We start from the raw sequence: 24873 nt of genomic DNA on the forward strand, positions 1-24873 counted from the left end.
GTGTAATATCATCACGCACGCCAATTCCCATTGGCTCGATCAATAGTACTCGAAGACGATTGGCTCCCTGGCGTGATCCCCATTCAGTCGACGTAGACTACGCAACGCAACCAGGACCTTTCCCAGACTGGGTCTCATGATAGAATTGTAGGGGTTCGTGAGTTTAATGAAAAGCTATAAAGTAATTAAATAATAATAAAAAAAAAATAAAAAAAAATTTTTTAAAATAAAAACAATAAAAATAAAACATTTACTAAAAAAATAATAATAATTGTGTGTATATATATATATATATATAAACGAAGGGGTTATCGCTAATATCGGAAGTATTTTGAAGTAATTAAACCACTTCATTGTTCATAGAGAGAGACGCTGAAAAGAAGCAGCTACAAATCGCTTATCTCTCTCTCTCTCTCATATCTCTCTCTCGAATAAATGCTATAATTCATTAATAAATTCAAATAAATGTAATCTTACGCACTACTTTATCTCTGTGTCTAATTCAAAGCGGACAAAATACTAGATCTTACAAGCCATAACTGACAAAAGTAACCATCAATTTTACATAAAAGTTTATATAAAAAAAGATTTGATATTTTCTTACATAATGCAATGATATTCATACATTTTTAAGAGTCCAAATAGTTTTTGGTCATACCGTTTGTATATTAAACATCAAAAACTGAGAGACTGACTGTGGAAGTTCAGAAACATTGGAAATCCCTCAATTTCCCCAAGGAAAGCCATGAAAAGTATGCCTTTAATTTCAGTGTGGCCTGAAAAATTGTTGCATCGCACCTGGTCGGGACACTGTTAGGAAAGCCCAGCATCCTGACAGTAGGGTGTCATGAGGAACCATGGCTCAGCTAGCTGAACTGGCACAGGTTGGCACATGCAACCAGGTTGTGTACTAAATATACCTTGCGGAGGAGACTGTAAGTGAGTGTGTGAGTTTATGTGTTTCTATTTGTGTGTGAATACTTTCTGATGGATTATACAAAGTAATGGGGCTCCACTGCAGAGACACCTGCTAGGTTTTGTGTGAGACAGTTTCTGAGAACTGAGAGCGAATTCATGTCAGACTTTGACCTGTTGTGCCACTGTGCTTCTGTCAGACGGGTGGGCAAAATAGTATTATAAATGTGTCTGCATGCAGCGGTGCCTAGTGACTTTCATTATATAAAACAATATCCCTTCAACAATGCCACTGTATCTTGTCAAGCCCGGTATTTGACCGCCATTTGCAAGCTGAATGGGGGAAAAATGCTAATGCTTTTGTGTTTGTGAGATTTGACTTTTAAACTTCAAACATCTGCCTCGCTCTGCTTGCATCTCTTTGTGCCCCGCCGTGACACATCCCCCTGCAGAGGGGATGATGGGTAGTCCCCTCTCTGGGGCATTAATTGGGAGATGAGGCATGCTGGTGCCAGATTCAAAACATACACAGGAAGAGAGGAAGTGAGAAAGTGTGAGAGAGTGTGACATGAAGAACAGTAAGAAAAAAGGAATTAAAAAGCCACTCAGAAGCATGAAGCACATAGCATGAAAACTACACAGACTTTCTAGAAAACTCAAAACAAGCCTTTCAAGTTAAACGAAAAATAAACACCAGAAAATATGAGATTATAAGATTCCACATTGTTTGGCAATGCATTTAAGTTTCAAATGTGAATGTTTTATTGTTTTAGACAATTTGATCATAAAAGTTATCATCTAAGATCAGGGTTTTGAACCCGGGGTCCAGAGAAGGAACTCAAGGGGGTCCTTTGAGAAGATATTGTATTTTCTTAAAGAGATACAGTAGTTCACCAAAAAAAAAATAAAAAAAAATAATAATAATTCTCTCATTATTTACTAACCCTTATGTCATTCCAAACTTGTATGACCTACTTTCTTCACAAAATATTATGAAAAATGTCTGTTTTTTTATTTTTGTCCATACAATGAAAAGTCAATGGGGTCCAAGGTTGTTTTAGATTACTTATAATATCAGATTACTTATAATATCTTCTTTTGTGTTCCACAAAAGAACGAAAGTCATACAAGTTTAAAAATGACACTTAAAATTCACCCTGACATATCCAGGATAAAAACCTCTGATCACTGAAGACATTCGCTAAATGTTTAACGTTTCTGCCTGAATGGTTGTATCTTTTAAGTGAGATAATGATGAGATTCTGATCACCTCTGTGCTGCATTTTATTATCAACAATGTTGAAATGTATGTTAAATACTGCAAATGTTGTTATATCACACCAGTAATTTATAGTTTACTCAGAAAGGAATAAATAAATAGAAATGTGTGCATGCATATTTAAAAACGGGGGGAGGCACATTTCTCACCTTTATATGACAGGTGCACTCGTGGTGTTGTGCGGGCGTTGCCATTACAACCCCAGAAACACAAGCTCAGGATGAGAAGCAGGGTTTGCATCATGTTCATGATAATGGCAGAAGTTTTCCCACCGAGGTCTGCAAGTGTGAGAGACAGAAACAGTTCATGCGTTACACATTGTGAAACACTAGAAAGTTTATTCATTGTTTACTGACAGCAATTATATACATTTAAGGATAAGTTTCAATTTGTTTTCATAAATGTGGCCCATAAAACAAAAGTGATTTCAACAATACTCTTGTCTGGCTCCCACCCTGAAAAGCCCTGCCTCAAATTTAGCCCTGTTTACAGATCACTGAAAAACAAGAAAATTCCCACCCGTCAGTAAAGAAGCTCAAAAGAGAAAAGAAAACAAAGCACTAAAGGTGTCTGGTTGGCTTTTCATATTTGACTGAATATTTCCACACAGTAGCACAGGGTTGTAAGTTTCTCCGTCTTTTCTCTGAGCATTTACAACCATCCACAGTGAGGACTAAAAACAGGCCAGTTAAATCACATTGCTGAGGCATGTAAACACAGCAGCTCAAATTATCCAAAGGTACACAGTCTTGTGTTGTTTTTACCTTTATACCTGGGGGGAAAAAAAGACAAAAATCTGAACTCAATTGGCCTTTTCCATGAAAATAGTGTTGCTAGTGTTGTGTGCTGTGGGAGAGGGCAGCAAGTCTTTCTGCAGTGGGGACATGCGCCCAAAAGAGATTAGAAAACTATGCAGTCAGAGAGCAATGGTTTCTTAAGTATGTCTGCCAAATCCTTCCAGCTCCAGCAAATCCATGTCACACTGCCTTGCTTTAAATCTTAAACTCTCACTCCTGGGCGGCAGGGAACGGCAAACCTACTGTGAGCCTCCGTATCTGCAGAAAATCTCCCCGTTCTGAGGTGCTAAACATGGCGGGCACGTATCTATGCAAGCTGTGTACACAGATTTACATGCTTAATGAGGGATAACCGTAACAGGAATGCAAACACTTGCAAGCATGTTTTATAATGAAAATGCTCAAAGACGCTGAGCTCAGAACAATGCTGATTTATACACAATGTCAATGTCTGGAGTAGTGAGGCAAAACATATTTGGTTTAATAACCACTTAAAATGTTTGGGTTTTTTTAAGACGTTAAAATGCAAGGATGCATTCATAGATTGTGAAGACTTTCATATCGTTACAAAAAAAAACCATTTACTGTAAAAAAAGAAAAAGAAAAAAAAAACCCACATAAATATTAAGCAGCACAACTGCTTCTGTTCAACGCTGATAATAAGAGGTGTTTCCAGAGCACTAAATCAGCATATTATGATTTATGAAGGATCATAAAGACTGGAGTAATGACTGCTGAAACCTTAGCTTTGCATTTACAGATGAAATTACAATTTAAAAATATATTAACATAGATAATACTATTTCAACACTGTTTTTATTGTATTTTTGACAAAATACAGCACTAATGAGCATATTTCAAAAAAACATTAAAAAAATTAATGGTAATGTGCATTGATTTTCTTGTTTAAACTTGTGTATTATTTGAGCTATAAAGTTGTTCTTGTGATTTTAAGGGTTTCGGCATTACATTATCATGGGAATGAAGTTGAAGTTGATATATTGAAGTAAAGTTGATACTTTACTTTACACAGAAAAGGTTAGTAAGGGATTATTTCACACTAAAATCATGTTAACCCCTATATTGGTTACAGATTGAAACTGTATTCTAGCACTTTCGAATTGGCCCAGTTCACTTACACTGTATCCTTGGACTGAACCTTATAATAATCCTTTAAAATAATTAGTGTCATCACAAAAGTACACAATGCATACTATGCTGTTATTTAACAGGTTTGTGGTGGTTCTACCACTAACTGCCTCTTTGCTGAAGTAGTTTTGTAACACGCTATGAAATGCTGTACTTTGGCCCTCTTCCAGGGTAAATGACACTTTTCCAGTGATGAAAAATGACAGAGGAACAATAGCCAACAGACAGCGCTCTTTGTCTATGACGAATGTACTGAAGTATCATGAATTTGATCTGGAGAAGAGAAATGCATCAACAGAAATAGATTTTAATATCTGAAGCAGACCAATTGGCCCATAAAAAAAAGAAAGAAAGAAAAAAGAAAGATATTTCTGTAAGCGTTCAGGTTCGTCACAAATGATGTGTGAGATTCATAAAACAATAGCACTGCTGAATTCTCCACTGTCTGCTACCCTTGAAAGGCACCAGAGGGAATGACCAGTCTGTGAAGATTAAAACCTGGCACAAACACATTTTTGTCATCATGTCAAATTTATCTCAACAATCCAGACAGACAGAAAAAGCAGAGCACTCCCACAGTATGTCTGCTTTGCTTCCTTTTGGCTGACTTGTTTTGTATACATATAAATATAGGCCTATCTAAAACATTACCAAGAAAGAGAATTGATGAATACTGAAATATAATAACATCATTAGCTGCTGTGTTAGGGAAGCAACACTGAAACCATCTTGTCAAGCTAATGAAAAGAATCAGATAATATATACATAAATCTCTATACGGATGAAGGCTGAATAGCATTTGAACAATGCAATTTACACTATACCACCAATAAAATAAATAAGTCAAAAACATATGAAAAGCATCATTTTGTAAAATGATTGAAATAATTTTTTTTAAAGTCACCATGAAACCAAAATTCTTTTTTTTTTAAATGGAATATCACAGTATTTATTATAAATTATTTACCTGTGCACATCATTCTTTTTTAAAATGTATATGTCCTCGTAATCTTTAATCAAAAGAACTTCCACTCTCCTCTTGCAATCACTTCTCTTCGCTGATTTATTTACTGGCGAGAGGCCGTCACTCACATGACATCACAGCAATATCAAACCACAACCATATAAATTAAATCAAGTCCCGCCCTACATTTTTACTTTTCAAGAATTTTTTTCACTCAGTTACATTTGGAAAGAAAAGAATATCATAAATTTCGTTTCATGCAGACTTTAATTGGTTATTTTAAATGAACCAAGTGAATCGACTCACTAATTGAATCAGACTTCCCAAATGCTTCAAGAGAATCAACATTTAGTTCACGCAAGAATTATTAAATTTACATACAGTAGTACAATACCATACAATATTACAAAAATACAGCTTGCCTCTTTGAGAAAATATTTGGTTACTTGAACAGCGACACTATTTTGAAAACAGCTACTGAAAAATGCTTTACCGCTCCGTTTGTTATAGTACATATTGCAGTACAATTCCAAACAATCTGCATCATGCTTTTATTTCTGAACCTGAGGGAGTGCATCTTTTATTTTGAGATGCACATGTAAATGTGAGGGTGCAGTCATGGGTGAGCCCTGTAGCCTAGAGAATACCTATCGTTAAGAGTCAGCACATGTCTGCTCTCTAATTATATGCCTCAAGTGGCTACAGGGATGTCATTATCACTGTGTGTGTGTGTGTGTGTGTCTGCATAAGTGTGCCACACCTGCACACGGAGCAATAGAATGATGAGGTTCTTATAAAAAGGACCCGAAGCAGAGTAAATCTGAGAATAAGCAGAGGTCAAGGACAAGGGCGAGGCAATAAAATGAGCAGCAGAGGGTGAGACAGACAGCAGAGAGGATGAATTACAGATAAAAAGCAAAGGATGATGTCTGAAGAAGGGGAAAGAAAATGTAATCACATTATGGGGAATAGATTGACATTGATTCAAAGTAGATTTAAAGGTATTAAGCATGCTTGTTCAAAATATTACTGAACAAACAAGGAATCTTACAAGTGATAATTAGCTAAACAACTTAAAATAAATGTCATTGTTTACACAACCTGATGTCAGTTTTTAGTGAAACTAAAATTAAAACAAAAAGCACTACAAAGAAGAAAAACCCATAAATAAATTCAATTGCAATTAAATTAAAATAAGTAATAGTTGTATGGTTTTAGAAGACTTAGAAAATAGTCATTTGTTTTGGTTTTTCTGTAGTGTGTCATGCTTTTATTTTGGAATGGTATGGTGTGTGAGGATTATTCTCACACTAAATAAATATTTTTTTCTAAATAAAAAATAACAGCACAGGTCTGGATCAGCAGTAAATTATAATAAATAAATGGCATAGTTTATTATTATTTGCACCCATTTCATTTTATCTAAATAATTATATTTTCAAAAGGAGTTTATTCAGATCAGCATAAATCTGTTCAACAATTACAATTACATTTAACCAGTATGAATACGGTTTAAACATGGGCAATTGTGAAACAAGCAAGATTCAATTTGTTCAGATGTATGAGATTGAAACACATTTGATTTATTGATAATAAATACAGTATAAACCTGGTTACTGTGTGTTTAAAACATATTCAGAGTATTAGTACTTTACAAAATGTAATTCTTACTTGTTTCATTTATGCATGGCTGAGGCTGACAAATATGCATCACATTAAATGTATGAGTTTGTTTGTTAAATGTGTAATCCAAATGGATGGAAATTTTATATGCAATTAATTCTTAAGTTTAAACCTAAATATCTTTGAGTGTAAATAATTATGTTTTTGGTGAACTATTCCTTTAATGAAAATAGCATAGAACAGCAAAAAGAGAACAAAACTATAATCTCTCTCTCTCTCACACACTATATTTTTCTCTCTCCAGCTGAGCTCCTCTTCAAGTGGAAATTAGTTTCCATGCAGCAGGCATGAATACAGAAAACCAATAGCGCAGCGCATTTACCATTAAGGAGCCTGGGTATGTGGAAACAGTAGGTCATGGGGCGACCTGACACAAAGGATTCTGGGAGACTTTCCCTCAATGATTCAACTGCAGTGGCTCCCTCCTGCTGAACCGATGTCTGCATTTTCACTCACAGGACCCTTTAGAGCAGCTCTAATTGAAAAATAAGAAAGCATGATTCACAGAATCTCATGCTTTAGTGGGGAGACAATATTTAGAGGTCATTTTTGAATGTATAACTTAAGATGAAGGAGAGTTTGAGTCAATAAATTAATTTGAAAAATACGCAGACTTCTTCAATGGGCCTCCAACAAAGGAAGACTTTTAGCAGGGGGAGCCCCAATGAATAAAGACAAGGCAAGATTGATCACATGACCAACACCCTGCGTGTCCCCCATTATTAAAAAGAATGTTAAATCTCTGTGTAATGGTTGTTTTTTTAATCAAACTATACAGCTAGGAATTTCAAGGGTGCATTTCTAACAGCTCATCTAGTCAGTAAAAAGGATCTGAGAAAATTCAAAACCAAGTAGGCCATTTCCTCGAGCTCTGAGGGATTGTCTAGAGCCGATAACCCTCTGCCACACATTCCTCCAAAGAAGACGGGCCATTACTCAATTCTAAGACCTGTTGGTCCTCATCAGTCTTCACAGTGACAGAACACTCGTCCTTACATGTCTGTCCAGTTTTGTCCAGTTTCCTCTTTGACATATTTGTCCTTTGATGTCATCTTTTTAGTGCTCTCAAGACTTGCGTACCAAAGAAAATTCGGATTAGGTTAATTACGTACGTTCATTGCTTTCTCTTTTTCTTGGTTTTCAAAGTCTCAAATACACAATAAGGAAACCTGATAATCTTCATTTGTTTCTCTCGTGTTTATTTACTTGATTTGTATACCTTGATGATACCTGAAATTGATTGATTAAATTTCTAGATTGATGAAACCAGGAAAACCATCTCTACTTCTGTGGGTTGGATTACTGTGGGCTTCTCATGTGCTGAAGAGGCCTAAAAAGCCAATAACTCACTACAAAAACACACAACTAAGAACTTCAACTGAGACTCACACTGTGCTTTTAAACCACAGCGGCCAGCAACCTTTAGCCAAAGACACACAAAACACAATGACAGCATCGCTAAAGATGGATGATCAGGCTAAACCATGCATGCCTAGAAAACCAGAAACATGAGCTGCTAAAAATATCAAGGGATGAGCTTTCATTTGATTTCACTACTTTTGCTCTATTTTTTCAAGGATGTGGCTCATTTTCCATTAGTCACTCTTTTTCATCCATAAAACTTGTTTTCTACTTGATATTAGATGCTTTATTTCTGGTAAATGATGCAAGAAAATTGATGGAAAACATGGCTGTTTGGTCTATCAGTTGTGGGCAGTGACAGATTGCATATGTTTATCTGGGCCACCTGATCTCCGGAGGCACATTGAGAATGACCCATGGGGAGAATTCAGAGGGGTACAATCAGAGACTGTCGTCGCATTTTAGCCTGGAGCTGTTAGTGTCTAACCTGACTCCGCCAGATGGATTTGCTCCGCATATCCATCTGGAAACCTTCCGTTGAAGTAGTTTTGGTAAGGGGCGAAAATACTGGTTAGCTGATTGGCCTATGTTGGTGATAGACGGGCCAAATCAACCAATCAGATCAACGAAGCATATGACGTACTAACAGAGCGTATCTTTTCCTCTGAGAAAAGCCTCCAGAGCAGTGTTTTGCTCTTCTTTCAGTGAAGAAATACTCTGTAATTCCGATAAAACTTGCTCGATAGCCACGCTGATGCTAGTTTCATCCGCTGAAGCCGACATGTTCTTTAGACTGAACTGACGCGCTTCTCGTTGCGTCACACCTCAACCCGCCTCAAAGCCAACGCTGATTGGACGTTCGTTTGGTGAACTGCTCCCAAATTTTCTTTAACGGAAAGTATCCAGACTGATCTGCGAGTGAAACCTTGAAAGCTCGCGAGATCAGGATGGTCTCACGAGGCTAGTTAGTGTCTGCAAAGAATAATAATTTTGTAACTATTCGCTCTATAGTCATTAAATAAATAACAAGACAAGAGTGTATAAACCAATCCATATGAAAACTAAATACAACTACTGTATAAGTAACCTGTTTATGCGATTAACTCAATCCAGGCTCATTTGAAAAAAAAGAAAAAAGAAAATCCAGTTAAAATTTTCTCTGGATTAGATGAACGTGAATCTGGTTGTTGTATGTATCACAGAAGTTTGGAAATCGCACGTTCAATTCACACTTTTAATAACATTTTTATATTTTATTGGGCAAGTGTGTTCAAATAGGTTTTCATGGGACAATGTGCATGTATAAATTCAGATTTAAAGTTCAGAGACAAGATGGTCCATTCGTGACCTGATGTTCCCATGGCAATCGGTAACTCGCATGTCACGCCCTTGCTCACATCCGCGCTTTATCCAACATTCAGAGAGAGGTCAAGATGAGTTCAAAGCGGCAAAAAAACCTTTAGCCCTTTTTAACAATTTATGTCAAGCAGCGTAAGTTGCCAGGGCATGTGGTATCCAAATTGTGTTGTATTGATGAATATTTTCATGTTTCATTGTCACAGATATGCTATCAAAGCCTTTCAAATTAGAATAAAGATGGTGATTGTTGATGTTTAATTCAGATTTACATGCATTAACAGTCCGGATAAGGCAGCGATGCAACCTGCATGCTTTGGTTCATTTTTACAATGTTATAAATACTAATAGAAGTGCTGACCATTTTCATTTTATAAATAAAATGAATTACTCACAGCATTCTGCTTTAATAACTTATTAAGCAGTTTAGATTACAGAAATCAGGTTTAACGCTGCTTTTCCCCCTATAATTCAATACAAAAAGCAGAGAGCTGAAATAAAATCATCCAAAGTATGTAGCATTTAAAATTAAGTAGTGGTGTGCATTTATGTTCTTACATAGGTCTTAATTTAGGGTTCTCTTTCATTATTGCTGTAATGTAGCTCTTTTCTGCATTGTCAATAGATTGAACAAGAAACGGGCTGTCTAGTGTTGAAAGGGCAGTAGAGAAAACAAATATGTACAACAAACAATTGAAACTTCTTAGATGAGAAGTGATAGGTTTACATTGTAAAAAATAAGAATATTGTATTGTGCAAGGAACAGCACAAAAACAAGTCTTTATTAAATCAATAATCTGCCCTAATAATAATTTATGTGAAAAAGAAAAAAGGTGTTTTACTGCCACTAGTGTTTATTTCAGCTGGAAACTGCAGTGAATTGTATGTATAAGTGCGTTTTTGGAGTTACCAATACCAATAAAAATGGTTAAAGGAAACAGACTACTATAGAGTAAAACAACATAACAGATTTAAAGAAAAAACACTTTATACATTATGTCACGTGTTGATCTAAACAATACCGTTGTCATGCATACTTGACCTGTAGTGCGGAACCGGAAATAAAGTGTTTGAGTTCACCCCCAGTAAAATGTATATGGTGTATGTGACATGGTGTCAGAACAGAAGTAGGTCTATCATTACTTAATACACAAGGAGAACATTGCACGACGGCCGAATATTTTCCGATGGAGGTTCTACACTACAAGCCACCCGAGCCGTTTGATTTCGACTGTCCTAATGTGAGCGCCGCGTGGAAGAAGTGGCAGCAACGTTTTGCCCTGTTCCTCACAGCATCGGGAAACAGTGACGCATCATCAGAGAAAAAGGTTGCTATTTTGCTCACGATACTCGGAGAGAGAGGATATGATATATATAGTAACTTCAGATGGGCACCGGCTGAAGGTGAGAGAGAAGCGGAAAATTGTAATGACTTTGATACTGTGCTCAGAAAATTCGAGCAGTATTCCAACACGAGGAATCCAGTAATGGCTTTGCGTGCACAGTTTTGGGCATACCAGAGACCTGAAGGCCAGGGTTTAGAAGCATTTGTGAATGATCTCAGAACGATGGCAAGTAACTGTCAGTTTACTGATTTAGAGACCACGCTACGAGACAAATTATTTTTTTCCATAAAAGATCCGGCAATGAAAATGAAAGTAATGGGTGATGACGGCAATGCATCTCTTGAAATAGTGACACAGCGAATGCGTACGTTTGAGAGCGCCAAGCGGGAACTTGATATGATACAAGGCAAGTCGCCGCAAACCCCGGACAAGTCAGTTCACACTCTAAACACCTACTCGCGAGGCAGAGACCGTGGACGTTATCGAGGACGAGGTAGACAGCGCGTGCAGTCAGCACAAGCTAGTAGACACCCGCAGAGTGGAGCTACCGCTAAAGTGACACAGCACACGTCCAATGCATGCAGCAGATGTGGTACAACGCATCAACCTCGCAACTGCCCTGCGTATGGTAAGGAGTGTCGTCGCTGTAAGAAATTAAACCACTTTGCTGATCATTGTCAAGCCAGAATGCCTAGCTATCATAGTAGAGGGCATGGTCGTGGAGTATCAACTGTACACTCAGTGGAATCTGATTTTGAACATTTCTTTATTGACTCAATGACACATGATCTCAGTGACCCCTGCTGGTATGAAGAGGTAATTGTTAATGAGGACAAGATTAAAATGAAACTAGATACAGGAGCAGACACAAACTGTATGCCACTGTCACAGTTCAGACAGCTAACAGAATACACCAGCATCCCTGTTTATAAGTCTTCAGCTAGACTGTCAGGATATGGAAAGCACAGTATAGAGCACATAGGAAAAGTACATTTAAAATGCTCGACACGCAAGGGTGTTCAAGCGAGCTATGACTTTTTCATCACAACTGAAAATGGACCATCGATCTTAGGTCGTCAAGCATGTTCTGGTCTTCGACTCATTCAAAGAGTAGACAACATTGAAAAATCACTAACTCAAGAAGATCTGATTGAACGGTACCCTGATGTGTTTAGTGGTCTAGGAAAATTCACAGAGCCATATGACATTAAGTTGAAGGCCAATGTGTCACCTGTAATTCACCCACCGCGCAGAGTGCCTCTGAGTCTTCATAACCGTCTCAAAGAAAAGCTTGATGATATGGAAGCAGCCGGCGTCATCCGTAAAACATCAAAACCCACAGACTGGGTCAATAGTCTTGTGGTAGTGGAGAAAAAGGATGGATCACTTCGTTTATGCCTAGATCCAAAAGATCTGAATCGCGCCATTAGAAGAGAACACTTCATGATTCCAACCAGCTCTGATGTGATCAGCCAGATGTCTGGGAAAACAATGTTCACAGTGCTTGATCAGACAAGTTCTTACTGGCAAGTTCCTCTCACTGAAGCCAGTGCAGACCTGTGCACATTCAATACTCCCTTCGGGCGATATTCATTCCAGCGAATGCCATTCGGAATATCAAGCGCCAGCGAAGTCCTACAGCGAAGAAACCAGATGGTTTTTGGGGACATCCCAGATGTGCATATTATAGCGGATGATTTGATTGTCGCCTCACTAGATGAGAAACAACATGACAAGACATTACATGATGTGATGCAGCGTGCTAAATCCATGGGATGTAAGTTCAATAAAGAAAAGATCAAATTCAAGAGGTCTGAACTCGTGTACATGGGCCATGTGATCAGCAAGGAAGGTCTGAAGCCCGACGAATCAAAAGTGACAGCCATAACTAACATGCCTGACCCAACTTCAAAAGAGGATCTTCTAAGGATCATGGGCATGATCAATTACTTGTCACAGTTCATACCTAATCTGTCCACAACGACAACGCCACTACGTAGTCTACTCAAAAAAGACACAGCATGGACATGGGAACAGCAGCATGCAGCAGCTCTCAAGATGTTGAAAACACTTATCAGCAGCAAGCCAGTGCTCAAGTTTTTTGACATAACCAAAGACACTGTGATACAGTGTGACGCGTCATCAACCGGTCTTGGAGCCTGTTTGCTGCAGGATAGTCATCCCATTGCATATGCATCTCGTTCTCTGACTGCATCTGAACAAAATTACTCTCAAATTGAGAAGGAGCTGCTGGCGATTTGTTTCGCAACTGAAAAGTTCAACCAGTATGTGTATGGCAGACCAGTGACAGTACAGTCCGACCACCGTCCGCTCGAGATGATTACCAGAAAGCCACTGCATAAGGCTTCACCACGGCTCCAGCAAATGTTGTTACGCCTGTTGAAATACAACATTGATGTGAAGTACCACCCTGGAAAACACATGTACATTGCGGATACTTTGAGCCGAGCGTATCAGACCAGTGATGCTACATCTTCCAACATAGAGGATGCACAACAGCTACGGGTACACAGCATCACTGAGGTACTGCCTATGAGCAGCCAGAGAATTGAAAAAATCCAGCAAGCATCAGCCAATGACCCAACTCTCCAGGCAGTAAGTGCAGTGAGTCAAAGAGGTTGGCCGTCTCACAAGTCAAGTGTACCTCGCCTAGCGCAACTGTTTTGGCAGGTGAGAGATGAAGTATACGTTGAACATGGACTTGTTTTTGTAGGAGACAGAGTAGTAATCCCAGAGTCTATGCGACAGGAGATTATTTCCGCCTTACATGACACTCATATAGGCATTGAGAAGTGTAAAACCAGAGCCAGAGCTATCATGTATTGGCCTGGGATGTCTAGAGACATACAAGAAGCAATTGCTCGTTGCAGTGTGTGTGCAAAATTTCACAGAAGTAACGTCCAGGAGCCAATGTTGCCACACGAAGTGCCAGACCGTCCATGGGCTAAGCTGGGTTCTGACATATTTACTTATAATGGAACAGATCACCTACTCGTCGTTGATTATTTCTCTAAGTACCCTGAAGTGGTGAGTCTGAGAACCAAGACAGCACAAGAGATCATCAACAAGCTGAAGTCTCTTTTTGCCAGACATGGAGTGCCGGACGTGTTGGTGAGTGACAATATGCCATATGCCAGTCATGCTTTTCGCCAGTTTGCCGCAGATTGGAACTTTGACCTGGTGACGTCTAGTCCTACATATCCTCAGTCTAATGGACAGAGTGAGAGGTTTGTGCAAACAATAAAACAGCTAATGAGAAAAGCAGCAGAGGATGGCAAGGACATTTACAAGTGCCTGCTTGATCTCCGAGACAGTCCTATTAGCGGACTCAATGTCACGCCAGCACAATTGCTTATGGGTCGCCGTCTCAAGTCAATCTTGCCTGTAACTTCTCGTAAACTGATGCCTCAAACCTCGGTGCAAGGTAGAGATGATTTGGTGGCTCGACAACGACAGATGGCACACTACTATAACCGGGGAAAGAGAGAACTGCCTTCCCTCCAATCTGGTGAAAGCTGCCGCATCAGACAAGGCCGCGTGTGGAACCGTGCAGTGGTGATACAACCTCATGCCACCCCTCGATCATACACTGTCATGACAGAAAATGGAACCACCTACCGACGCAACAGAATTCACCTGTCTGCTGATCCTGACAAATCTGCACTTCATGTGACACCGGACATTGCTGTCCCAGACTGCACACCTACAGAGCAGATGGAGACACGAGTGTCCCCTACCAATAGTGGGTCCCCTAAGGCACCCTCACAGCCAATGACAGTCTGTGAACGTCCAGCCAGGGCAAGATGTTTGCCAAAGAGATTTGATGACTATGTTATGCACAAGTAAAGCTTAAATAGTGTACATGTGCTAGTAGCTATATGTTCAAGTCTTAGCACTAGATTAATATTTAAGTTACATTTATACACAACTGTTGACTTAAAAGACATTATGTCTTCACGCAAGATCTGAGGTTAAGATTGTGCTAAGAGAAATTGTGGTTCATTATGTTTATTGAAAAGGCTAGATGAATAATATGCACTATACTTTACTACTGTAAGTATAGCAAGAGTGTAATTACGACTAAGCATATGCAATTTAGAAATATCTACAAATAAGCCTTGTTGTGGGATATGTTGAAATATTATAAGTTTAGAGTTTGTTTGTTTTAAAGGGGAGATGTCACGTGTTGATCTAAACAATACCGTTGTCATGCATACTTGACCTGTAGTGCGGAACCGGAAATAAAGTGTTTGAGTTCACCCCCAGTAAAATGTATATGGTGTATGTGACACATTACCCCACCCAAGATATACGGCTGCATGACAAGCTGAAGTAGAAACTTAAAATCTCTGAAATCCCCTCTAAACCCTCAGGCTACATTTCATTCTCCTGTGAAGAAAGTGAGAATCAAAAGCATATTCTACAGCCCAAACCTTGTATTACCTCAAGGCCTCTGAAGGTTTTGCAACCACTTTTCAGTTGGTACATCTGAGCAAACAACAGATAGATGGAAAAGAAGGAGAGAGAAGTAACAAGAGCTTTAGCCTGAGCAATTAAAGCACTGAGGTGGAGAAGCAAAGGTGAAGCAGTCAACCCTATCACCTCTCAGAACGCAGGCTGGGTGGGGCTAATGCGGTTTGCTGTCAATGTTAGCGCTCATTAGCGTGACGCATTAGCTCAGCAATAGAGCTGCCACTGACTCGGAAAACAGCCCCCAGGGGCTAACAAGTGTACAAAGGGGTCAAGAGGGTCATGTTTCAACATCCACCACAGAAGAAATACAATAATCATTTACCAGGAACTCAGACTTAAGTTTAGCTTTCGACTAGAAATGAAAATTCTACCTTCCCTGCTGAAAAATAAACAGCTTGAACTATTCAAGCTGGTTTGCTGGTTTTTACTGGTTTAGCTGATCACTGGTTTAGGTCTCCCAGTCGGAGAAGTGCCTAACCCAATACCTTACTTCACATTTACACATTTAAAATTTGAATGGAAATATTAACTTTTTGCCATCTAATCAACTGATGCAAAGAGTAACTAGAAAATGCAAGTCATCTTGCTTTTTATTATATTACCAAACTCTCTTTGTATGGATAAAAACCAAAAAAACCAAAAAAAAAAAACCTACAGCTCTTTTCACTGTAAGAAAAAAAACTGAAAATGTACTGGTAATTTTCTGCCAGGACATTATCTGTCAAGTTTACAGGCATACTTTAACCCTAAAACACAACACAATGTGTAATTTAAAATACAGGCAAGACACCTCCAAAATAAATATGAAAATTTCCTTCATATCAACACAGTACATTGGGCCCTATTTTTACGGATTTTTCATTTAATGTAGATAAACATTTAATCCTGTATTTCTGCTTTTTCATACACTCATCGTAGGCTTTGATGAATGTTTTTTGGACCTGTCATGCAAAAATGGCTGACAGCCAGCCTTAAAGTATTGGCAAGTGGCATAACAGATTGGCTTTCTCAGGGCCAGGTCTAAAGTAAGTTCATGTTGTGCGCTTAGCAAGCAGGGGAAGGTTTTCACGAACACACATATGCTCTCTAGTGTCAAGGAGCTAAGTGCATGCCACTGTTGAGGGAATTGTGGCCCTTCTCCAGCTCTAATGTTGGCTGCCCCCTACACGAAAGTATGGCACTGTGCATTTAAACCGGGTGGAGCAGACAGCTTTGGAGTCATTGGCTAAGCTTCACCACCCTTAAGAACCGGATTCGTCTCCTGTCTTCAAAGGCCGCTAAGCTCTGAACATCTTATCTGCGCGTCTTTGAAGTGACCGCTACACCCAAACCACGGCGACATATTCACCTTCACACATCAGCAGTGTTGTGCAGTCACCAAGCAACAACCATTTCCTCACACAATGAGAAAGAGCAGCAGGGCACATATTATAGGTTATCTCCAATGGGGAAATAATGAGCCACTAATTCAGAAATAACAAAAAAGGCGCTTTTACATCATGCAATATTAATGCACTCCATCATTCCCAAACCATGTGCACACTCATAAATACGCACATTATGAACTCTGCCCGTCTCTCGGTTTAATCCCCACCACAATGCTCCCCTCCCCTTTGGCAAAACCAGATCCCTGAAAGTGGTGCTTGTGTGTTGTAATGTTACAAATTGAGAGCAGGAGCATTAGAGAGACTTTACGCAGAGCGGGGCGAACAGCACATGGACCTCCCAGTGCATACCAGCACCTGTTTTGATGGCCTCTCTTCTTTTATTTACATGATAAACACTGAATTCCTCTACAATTACCCCACCAGCATGGCTCCTGCTATTCTTAGCTGACAGCTGTGTTCCAGCGGACCTCATGATAGGATGCAATGTTGTTATGCACTGCATCAAAAATCTATCTATCTATCTATCTATCTATCTATCTATCTATCTATCTATCTATCTATCTATCTATCTATCTATCTATCTATCTATCTATCTATCTATCTATCTATCTATCTATCTATCTATCTATCTATCTATCTATCTACACACAGCCAATTAAAGCAATACAAAGTGCTGAAAACAGCACATATAACAAAACAAAAATTACAAAATCATTTAAAAGTGAATTAATGCATCACAACTTTATAATGTACAGTATAAAAATGTATATTCACTTTAATGTTGGCTTAAGATTCCATTTAACAGCATTATTAAAATTATTAGTCTTAGATTTATTTTAATTGTGTGTAAGATGACAACAAAGGTAATCTAAATGCAAAAATGGAAGAAATGAGAATGCACAATTAAATATCCAATATCAATCAATAATTAAAAAAAAAAATCTAATATCAACCAATAGCTGATGAAACCAATATATTATGCAATAACTTTGCGACCCCATTCACTTCTACACCTTATCATCTTACTGTGACCAATAGTCAAAGAAAAGAAAGGGTTCAATTCTGTAAGTAACACGTTTCCGTTTGCTATTTTTGGCCCCCCCCCCAAGTCTTTTCATGCCTTTCTGATGGGATGACTTCATTTTCTTTGTATCCACTGTCCTCTCCAGCCAGAGAAAAGATAGTTTGGTTATCAGCGGACTCTCGCAGCAACTACCGTTGGTCTTGATTGGCAAAGACCCAAGAATCTTCAGAATGGAGGCTTAATTCTCTCAGGGCTGACAGCTGCAGGGATTAGGCACTCTTGCTCACTGTTATTGACGCCCCTGCATTGTGCCTTTCTCCATAAATGTGGCACCAGGACTGGGATGGGGTTGCTGACGGGGGCTGTATAGGGGGGTCAGCATTCTGAAGTCATGTCAGGTGCTTCTGCTTTGAAGCTTGAACGGATGCATTAAAGAACATTGAGAATATAGGATATGATAAATACATGAAGACCAAAAAATTGGGGAATCGGTAAATAGGCGTGTCAAATCATGGAAATGAGTGAACGATTATCTCAAAGCAATACAGATATAATTTACAATCTGCATTAAGAATACTCTCATTCATAAGGTGGATGCCTCCCATTTCCACCATGACATCCCTAAATTATCACTTGTGCCCCGTATTCCCCCTTCCACCAAACCTTAGAGTCCAGACTGACCCCACTCTGACCCCCCAGCACCGCTGACGCTGTCATGACAACCGTCTCAAGAGGCTTGTTGTATTTGTAGGGAATGAGAAGTGTATACATGAGTGCATCTCTCTCTATGTTTGTGTGTGTGTGAGAGAGTGTGAGAGAGCGAGAGAGAGAGAGACTTGTGACAAATGGGAATTTAAGTGTCATTAACGGAGTGAACAAAAAAAGCTAAATGAATGCCGAAATGCGCAAAAAAACAACATGAGGTAAAGATCAGTTCCCCGAATTAAGACAAAACAGGGAAAGGGATAAAAGCTTTAATATTTATAAGTTAAGGGAAGCAATTAGAATACTCATTATAATAACTTCACTAAAAAGATTTTGGGGGAAATTTAAACTAGCAAAAAATTCTGTAAACTTAAGGAGTGGATGGTCTGAAAGTGAAAAGTTTTAAATGGGAAATGATTTAAAAATATAGGATATTTAAAAAATTAAAGGCAGGCAGTCATCCAAACATTGACAAGCACTGATGTCCAATAAATTGTTTTATTGCAAATTATAGCTGATGAAAGGACTATTTCTGTAGTACTCATAACAAATGTTCCCCATCACACTCAAAACATTATGTCAACAGGTTTGTACAGGTATTAATTATCCATATCTGGGCTCTTTGAAATATGCCTGGAAAAGTATCCGTGTGAATATTTATGTGCCTTTAAGGGGCTGTTTATATAAAAAAAGAGTCTCTTCTTAATGTTCAAAGTGTGTTAATAACAAAGACATCAGCTACGCGTTCTCTCTCTTCCCAAACATGACCTCATAATGTTTTAAAGGAATGCTCAAAATAGAACAAAGTGACCAATTTAGAATGCTTACTTCAGTCTTTTAACATTATTATCATCTTCATCCTCATGACAGGGAAAAAGAAAAAAACGATTAAGAAAGGATAAACTTGGATGCGAAACATCTTGAAAACTTGTCAGTAAGAGAAATATAGCAGCCATTGCAATAAATAAAGCATACAACTAAGTGGAATTTATTTGAGAGAACATTTTGAAAGGTTTTCATTTATAAAATAATACATATAGCCTACTGTTTAAAATTAAGACAAAAACTGCATCTGTGGGTAAAAAGCTAAAGGCTGGCCCACACTAAAAGATTTTTTAAATCTTATCAGATTTTCAAAATGTGAGAGACCACATAGCGATAAAACTTTCTAGATTTGACCGATGAGACCAAGACAGCAAACCACACACTAACAGATTTCTTTCAAAAACCTGTGAACACAGGAAATAAAATAAAAAATATGTCACGGTCAAACGTGACTTTAGAGTAAACAAACATGGCAAACGACGGGCAAGAAGAAATGGCGATAATAGTGTTTGGACTGCTTTTTACAGAAAATTTTGCGGGGAAAAAAGAAAAAGGTTTGGATGAAGTCGTGTAATGCTTCCATCTTTCGTCAGCTCTTTCGTTCCATGTGACAATCTACAGAGTGCATGCGCGTTTTTCCTCAGGGTTCTCCTCACACAAGAGGATTTTTGAACATAAAATTCAACATGTTAGATATTTACGATTTGAGATCGGTGAGGTCCGATATTCTTCTGAATAGATTAAATCACTCTTAACACACATCACCACAGGGAAATCTGTTAAAATAATCTGTAGAACCATCAAGATAATCTGGACTTTACTTGCAAAGGATTGCCGGAAGGGGAGAATTGGGCCCAAATTCGGCCTGATTATCTTGTAGTGTGTGGCTCAGACTACAGGAGTTTTTAAATCTTAACCGATTGTGAAATCTGGTTGCATTACGCACATAAGGAGAATCTTCACAGATTTTCTTCTTTCAAATCTCGAACCTGCGCACACTATCGCGGAGCATCACACACTACAAGATATTCTTAAGATTATCAGGCCAGATTTAACATCTCACAGGGCAGCGGATCTAAACAAAATGGATACTGTGTCGCAGCAACTTGCTGTATCAATACTTATTCTTTGTAGCGAGAAAAAACAGCTGTGTTGTCACATTTTGACCAGCCGTTCCTTTATCTCCGTTTGGCCACTAGACTCATACAGCTGCTTGTTGTTTCGCGGTCGCCATTTCAAAAGTCCCGTCACTTCCATCTCCTTGTAGACTTGTCCCTCATTGGCTATTGTGGAAGTACTGAGGTAATCATATTCAAACATTAATATTGTCGGGGCGGCCTCGATGCGTCTGCAAGCAGATCAGGAGGTTTAAGATTTGATCTGTAAACGCCTCACATACAGATAATCTAGGCTGAACAACGGAACCGACCGATGCCCTGGATGCAATTTTTCCTCCGAATGTCGGGAGGGGTAAATGAAATCGGGTAAATGAAATCAGGCATAAATTGGCATGAAATTCCTGTAGTCTGAGCCTGGCATAAGACACCTGTGTAAACTTAAGGAGAACTGACTTCATACATTAACAAAAATCACTTTGAGACCACTTGGTTTAGTAATCGCAAATATAGCCAAGCATTACTTTTTGCAATGCCATGTGGTTTGATATTTTATCTCTTATAAGTGTACAAATAAGTTTTGGGGTCACTGTATTTCTCTATAGTGAACATATAATATAGTTTAACTGTCAAAAAAATTACAACGCCTGTATAAAAAGATGGTGCAAGCAAGGGATTTTAGTATGGACTGCACAGCTTAGGTAAGTGTACAGTGTATACTACGATTGGCAAGATTAATATTTCATTCAGGCCTGTCAACAATACCAAAATAAAGGCAGATCCAGTGAACCCCTTAGGGCAAGATGCTTCTCAATCGATTTCAGACCTTCTTTCCTCATCTCCCTCAATAACTGTTCAATAATTGATGAGACACAATCCACATGGATCCCAGAATTCCACTGTCAAGTCTTTCAAGCGGCAGGTTGGTTTTGAATGACTTCAATGGGTTGGTGAAAATTCTACACCACTAAAACAGACCATCTTTATATCAGGGTCATCTGCTTTCAGAGCAAGATATAAAAAAAATAATAAAAAAAACTTCTTAATGCAAATCTGGCAGAGAAACAACATAGAAGAGGCATTAAGTACAAGGGCCAAGGTAACAAACAGCGAATTGCATAAATGTCTTCATGTGGTGCATTTAATGATTCTAACTTAATTGCACCCATGAGCACATAAACTGAGTTACTAATCAATGCCTTATTCATCCTCTCTGTCTTAGCATAAAAAAATCATTCTTAAGTTTCCAAAGCAAGGACGCAAAAGAAATACTTTTTTTTAATATTTCAACTGCTGCAAGCAAAAAAACATGAATTTCAAAACAGCTTAAAAATCATAACCACTAAGTGCGTTTTCATGTTTTGCGCAGGATCTCAAGCATTGACGTTTGAAACCAACGTTCCAGAAACCCCCAAATGTTGTACAGCCAGGGCACCATTTAAGATAAAGTTCACAGACACTTTACAAATGAATCAAAGAACTGATTAAAGGTCCAAATAAACCACACATTCAATAGTTTTAGCCTTTTTTATAATGCCTGAGCTGTCTTGAACTGTGTACCAACAACAACAAAAAAGCTAAAAAAAAAAAAAAAAAAAAAAAAAGCAACTATTTGAAGTAGTCAATAAAAAATATATCCATATGCTATTCTATGCTAAACTTAGTATTAGAAATCTGCAAATTAGGGACTAAGATAACTTTATCTTTATTTTATTTTATATTATTTTAGATGTTATGCTTTCTTATGATCCATAATGCATTGCTTTTTCAGTTAGTGCCCCGAATGAATAATACATTAAGCCGGTGGACATATATTGTGAATTTAGAAATGTCACCTCGTGGTCCTCAAAAGTTGCCTACTGACTGAGTTTGCTTTTTAACATAAAACTGACAATTCCTGAGCAACTTTGGCGTGTGGGTGTAAAGTGGACAATGAAGGCTGATGTGGGAATCTCATGGCATCTTGAAGACGAAGGACCCTGTGGACCCCTGAGCCTGAGACAATAGCAGTAAGCTGCTAACCAAGATACTGTAAGACTTGGTGAAAATTAAATATAAAAATGAAAGATACTTAAGGCACTTGAAAACTTATGGGTCCGATTTTGTAAGTACCTCAGGGAACAGACCCTTTTTTAAGGGGTTCCTATGTGCTCTCAGTATATTGATCAGTGAAACCTCAAATATCTTTTCATTTTTACAGCAGGCGTTCTCTGTGTCAGATGCATTTTTGGGGATCATCTACGCGTGATGATGCCCTAAAGGTGATGTCTTGTTAGGCACCTCAATGTTTGAGACACAGGTGACATAAGGTAAACAAAGAAATCTAATATGAGAAAATTAACAAACCGTAGCAACAGTCAAACAAATATACTGTTCAATGTTTCATTATTTAAGGAGCCACTTACTTGTCCAGGTAACTTAAGATGGAAGATGTTACATTCCGTGGCACACAGCTGTCCGATACGGGGAGAAACAGTCACAAAACACACATAAACGCGTCAATGTCCATTTGTTTGTAGTCTTTTAAGTTCTTTCTTCGTTGTTTCTCAGTTGCCAAAGTTTCCAGTCGCCGCAGTTAAAGTACTAGCTAGCGTTCAGAAACCGGCTACCCTTTGAGATTTACGCGGAGCTCAAAAAAACAAACTTTCCCATTTCCAGTCGCACTGTCATTTTCACAATATCATAAGGGGGGCAAATCCGTTAGTATTCCAGAGTCAGACGCGCTCCCTCTCTGTACGAGTCCAGTCAAGTGTTTGCAGGTGTCGGCTGTGGCTGTGCGCTGTACCTCGCCCTCTCTCCACTACCTCCCTATTAAAACCAGCCAGCCGTGTCAGTGTTAACCAGCTCCCTGCCAGCACTCAACTGCACGGAGCCCCCGCTGCCTGATTGAGGCGCTGAATGAGGGATTGTCATCCAGCTAATAAACCAGGCCTCTTAGTTAATCTTACAAAGAGGGAGTAATTAATTATAAGATAGTACATGGAGTTCCCACCGAGTCTTATTAACTTAGAATTATTACCCTTGGTGTCAGGTTGGCTGCACGGGTTATAATAAACCTCATAGTCTGGTGAGGCCTCATATTTAATTCTCTCTGATGTGAAACAGAGCGGGTTTCTGTCAGCGGATCTGACATACTGGTGATAATAGTCTTATCTTCTAACGGCAGATATGCTGAAATGAATATAACTCGGAAAAGATTAACATTTACCCAGTCATTTGGGTCTAAAATTATGTCAAGATAAATTCTGTTGTTTCTAGACTAGCGCACTGAGGAAGTAGGCTATTTCGAAAACATAACCTGACAGAATAAGCTGCATTTGTGGTTTTACCTCTGACTGTGGAAGTAATTAGTCTATATGTTGGTGTTTAATGTAGCTTTACATGAGGCTTATGGGCTGAACAGCAGATGTGCGTGTAGCTGTGCTGATTTCTGGTGTGATTCGAGCAATTCGTCTGTCAACAATGAACGTGAAATTGCTGTGTGATGTATGTAGGCTACAATCTCAGCCGATCCAGAGATTTTTATTGTAGCCTACAGCTTTGACCAATAAGATTGTATAGTGGCAGGAATAACAAGTGAAACTGCAGGAATACAAAACCAACAAAATGTGTTGTGGTCACAGATGTTAAGGACACAAATATAAGAGATGGGGTTTTGCTCTTGAAATGCCTAACTTCTAATTTTATTAGTTCCCATAATATCAAAATTGACAATTCTTACCTTCCCTCTTCAAACATCTCTTTATGACGTGTTTAATGGCACGAGGGCAAGACAAATTGTCACTCACATGATCACAGCAATAGCAAACCACAACAGTCCAATCTCCCGATGGACAAAATCAAGTCCCGCCCGACATTTTTTCCTTTCTCTTTCTCAAGAAAAAAACTTATGCGACATGACGTCACCATTTTCTCTTTTTTTTTTTTTTTTTACACAGAGATGATAATGATATAGGCTAGTTTTCAAAACTTGCACTTTGATACCCAAAACGCTGTTGTCCTGTAAATAAACAGCCAAAACACATTAACATTTTTCAGTTTTTAGGTGAAAATGGTGTCGTGTAAAGCTCACTTAGTTTCAGTTAATGATAACAGCACTGCTTGTATTTTACTTTACTAGAAATATTTAGTCAATCTAGCACTTGTATTTTGTATTAAGAGATGTTAAGGGCCCTAAAAATAGCCTTAGTGTCACCAGAAAAATACCTGTAGGCCTATGTTAAGAGGGACTCGTCCTCCTCAGTATTCCAATTAGTGGTCGATTCAGTTTTTTTTTTCTTTGGTCCCCATCATTATTGAATATTTGGTTACATTCTTACCTGCACATCTAATGGCGCTTTTCCACTACACAGTACCAGCTCGGCTCGACTCGACTCGACTCGCCTTTGTTTGGTTTTCCACTGTGTAAAAGTTGTACCTGTACCTGCTTTCGGGTACTTTTTTTCGTACCACCTCCGGCGAGGTTCTAAGC

The 24873-nt window shown here is 38.7% G+C and overlaps 1 protein-coding gene across 2 annotated transcripts in view; it reads right to left on the minus strand.

Annotated features, from left to right (window-relative positions):
* sema3gb (sema domain, immunoglobulin domain (Ig), short basic domain, secreted, (semaphorin) 3Gb) overlaps positions 1–23243 on the minus strand; it is a 42458-nt gene extending 19215 nt beyond the window's left edge. Inside the window, exons 1-2 of one of the 2 annotated variants that reach the window (XM_056261035.1) lie at positions 22808–23243; positions 2344–2472 (exon numbers count right to left, since the gene is read on the minus strand). In XM_056261035.1, the coding sequence (XP_056117010.1) occupies positions 2344–2443 (100 nt within the window). In that variant the 5' untranslated portion in view covers positions 2444–2472; positions 22808–23243. The remainder of the gene's footprint in view (positions 1–2343; positions 2473–22807) is intronic. The other variant, XM_056261036.1, reaches the window with a different exon arrangement.
* Positions 23244–24873: the final 1630 nt, after the last annotated feature.

This window comes from Rhinichthys klamathensis, unplaced genomic scaffold, assembly GCF_029890125.1.
Source record: "Rhinichthys klamathensis goyatoka isolate OS25496 unplaced genomic scaffold, OSU_Roscu_1.1 h1tg000180l_1, whole genome shotgun sequence".
Taxonomy (NCBI): Eukaryota; Metazoa; Chordata; class Actinopteri; order Cypriniformes; family Leuciscidae; genus Rhinichthys; species Rhinichthys klamathensis.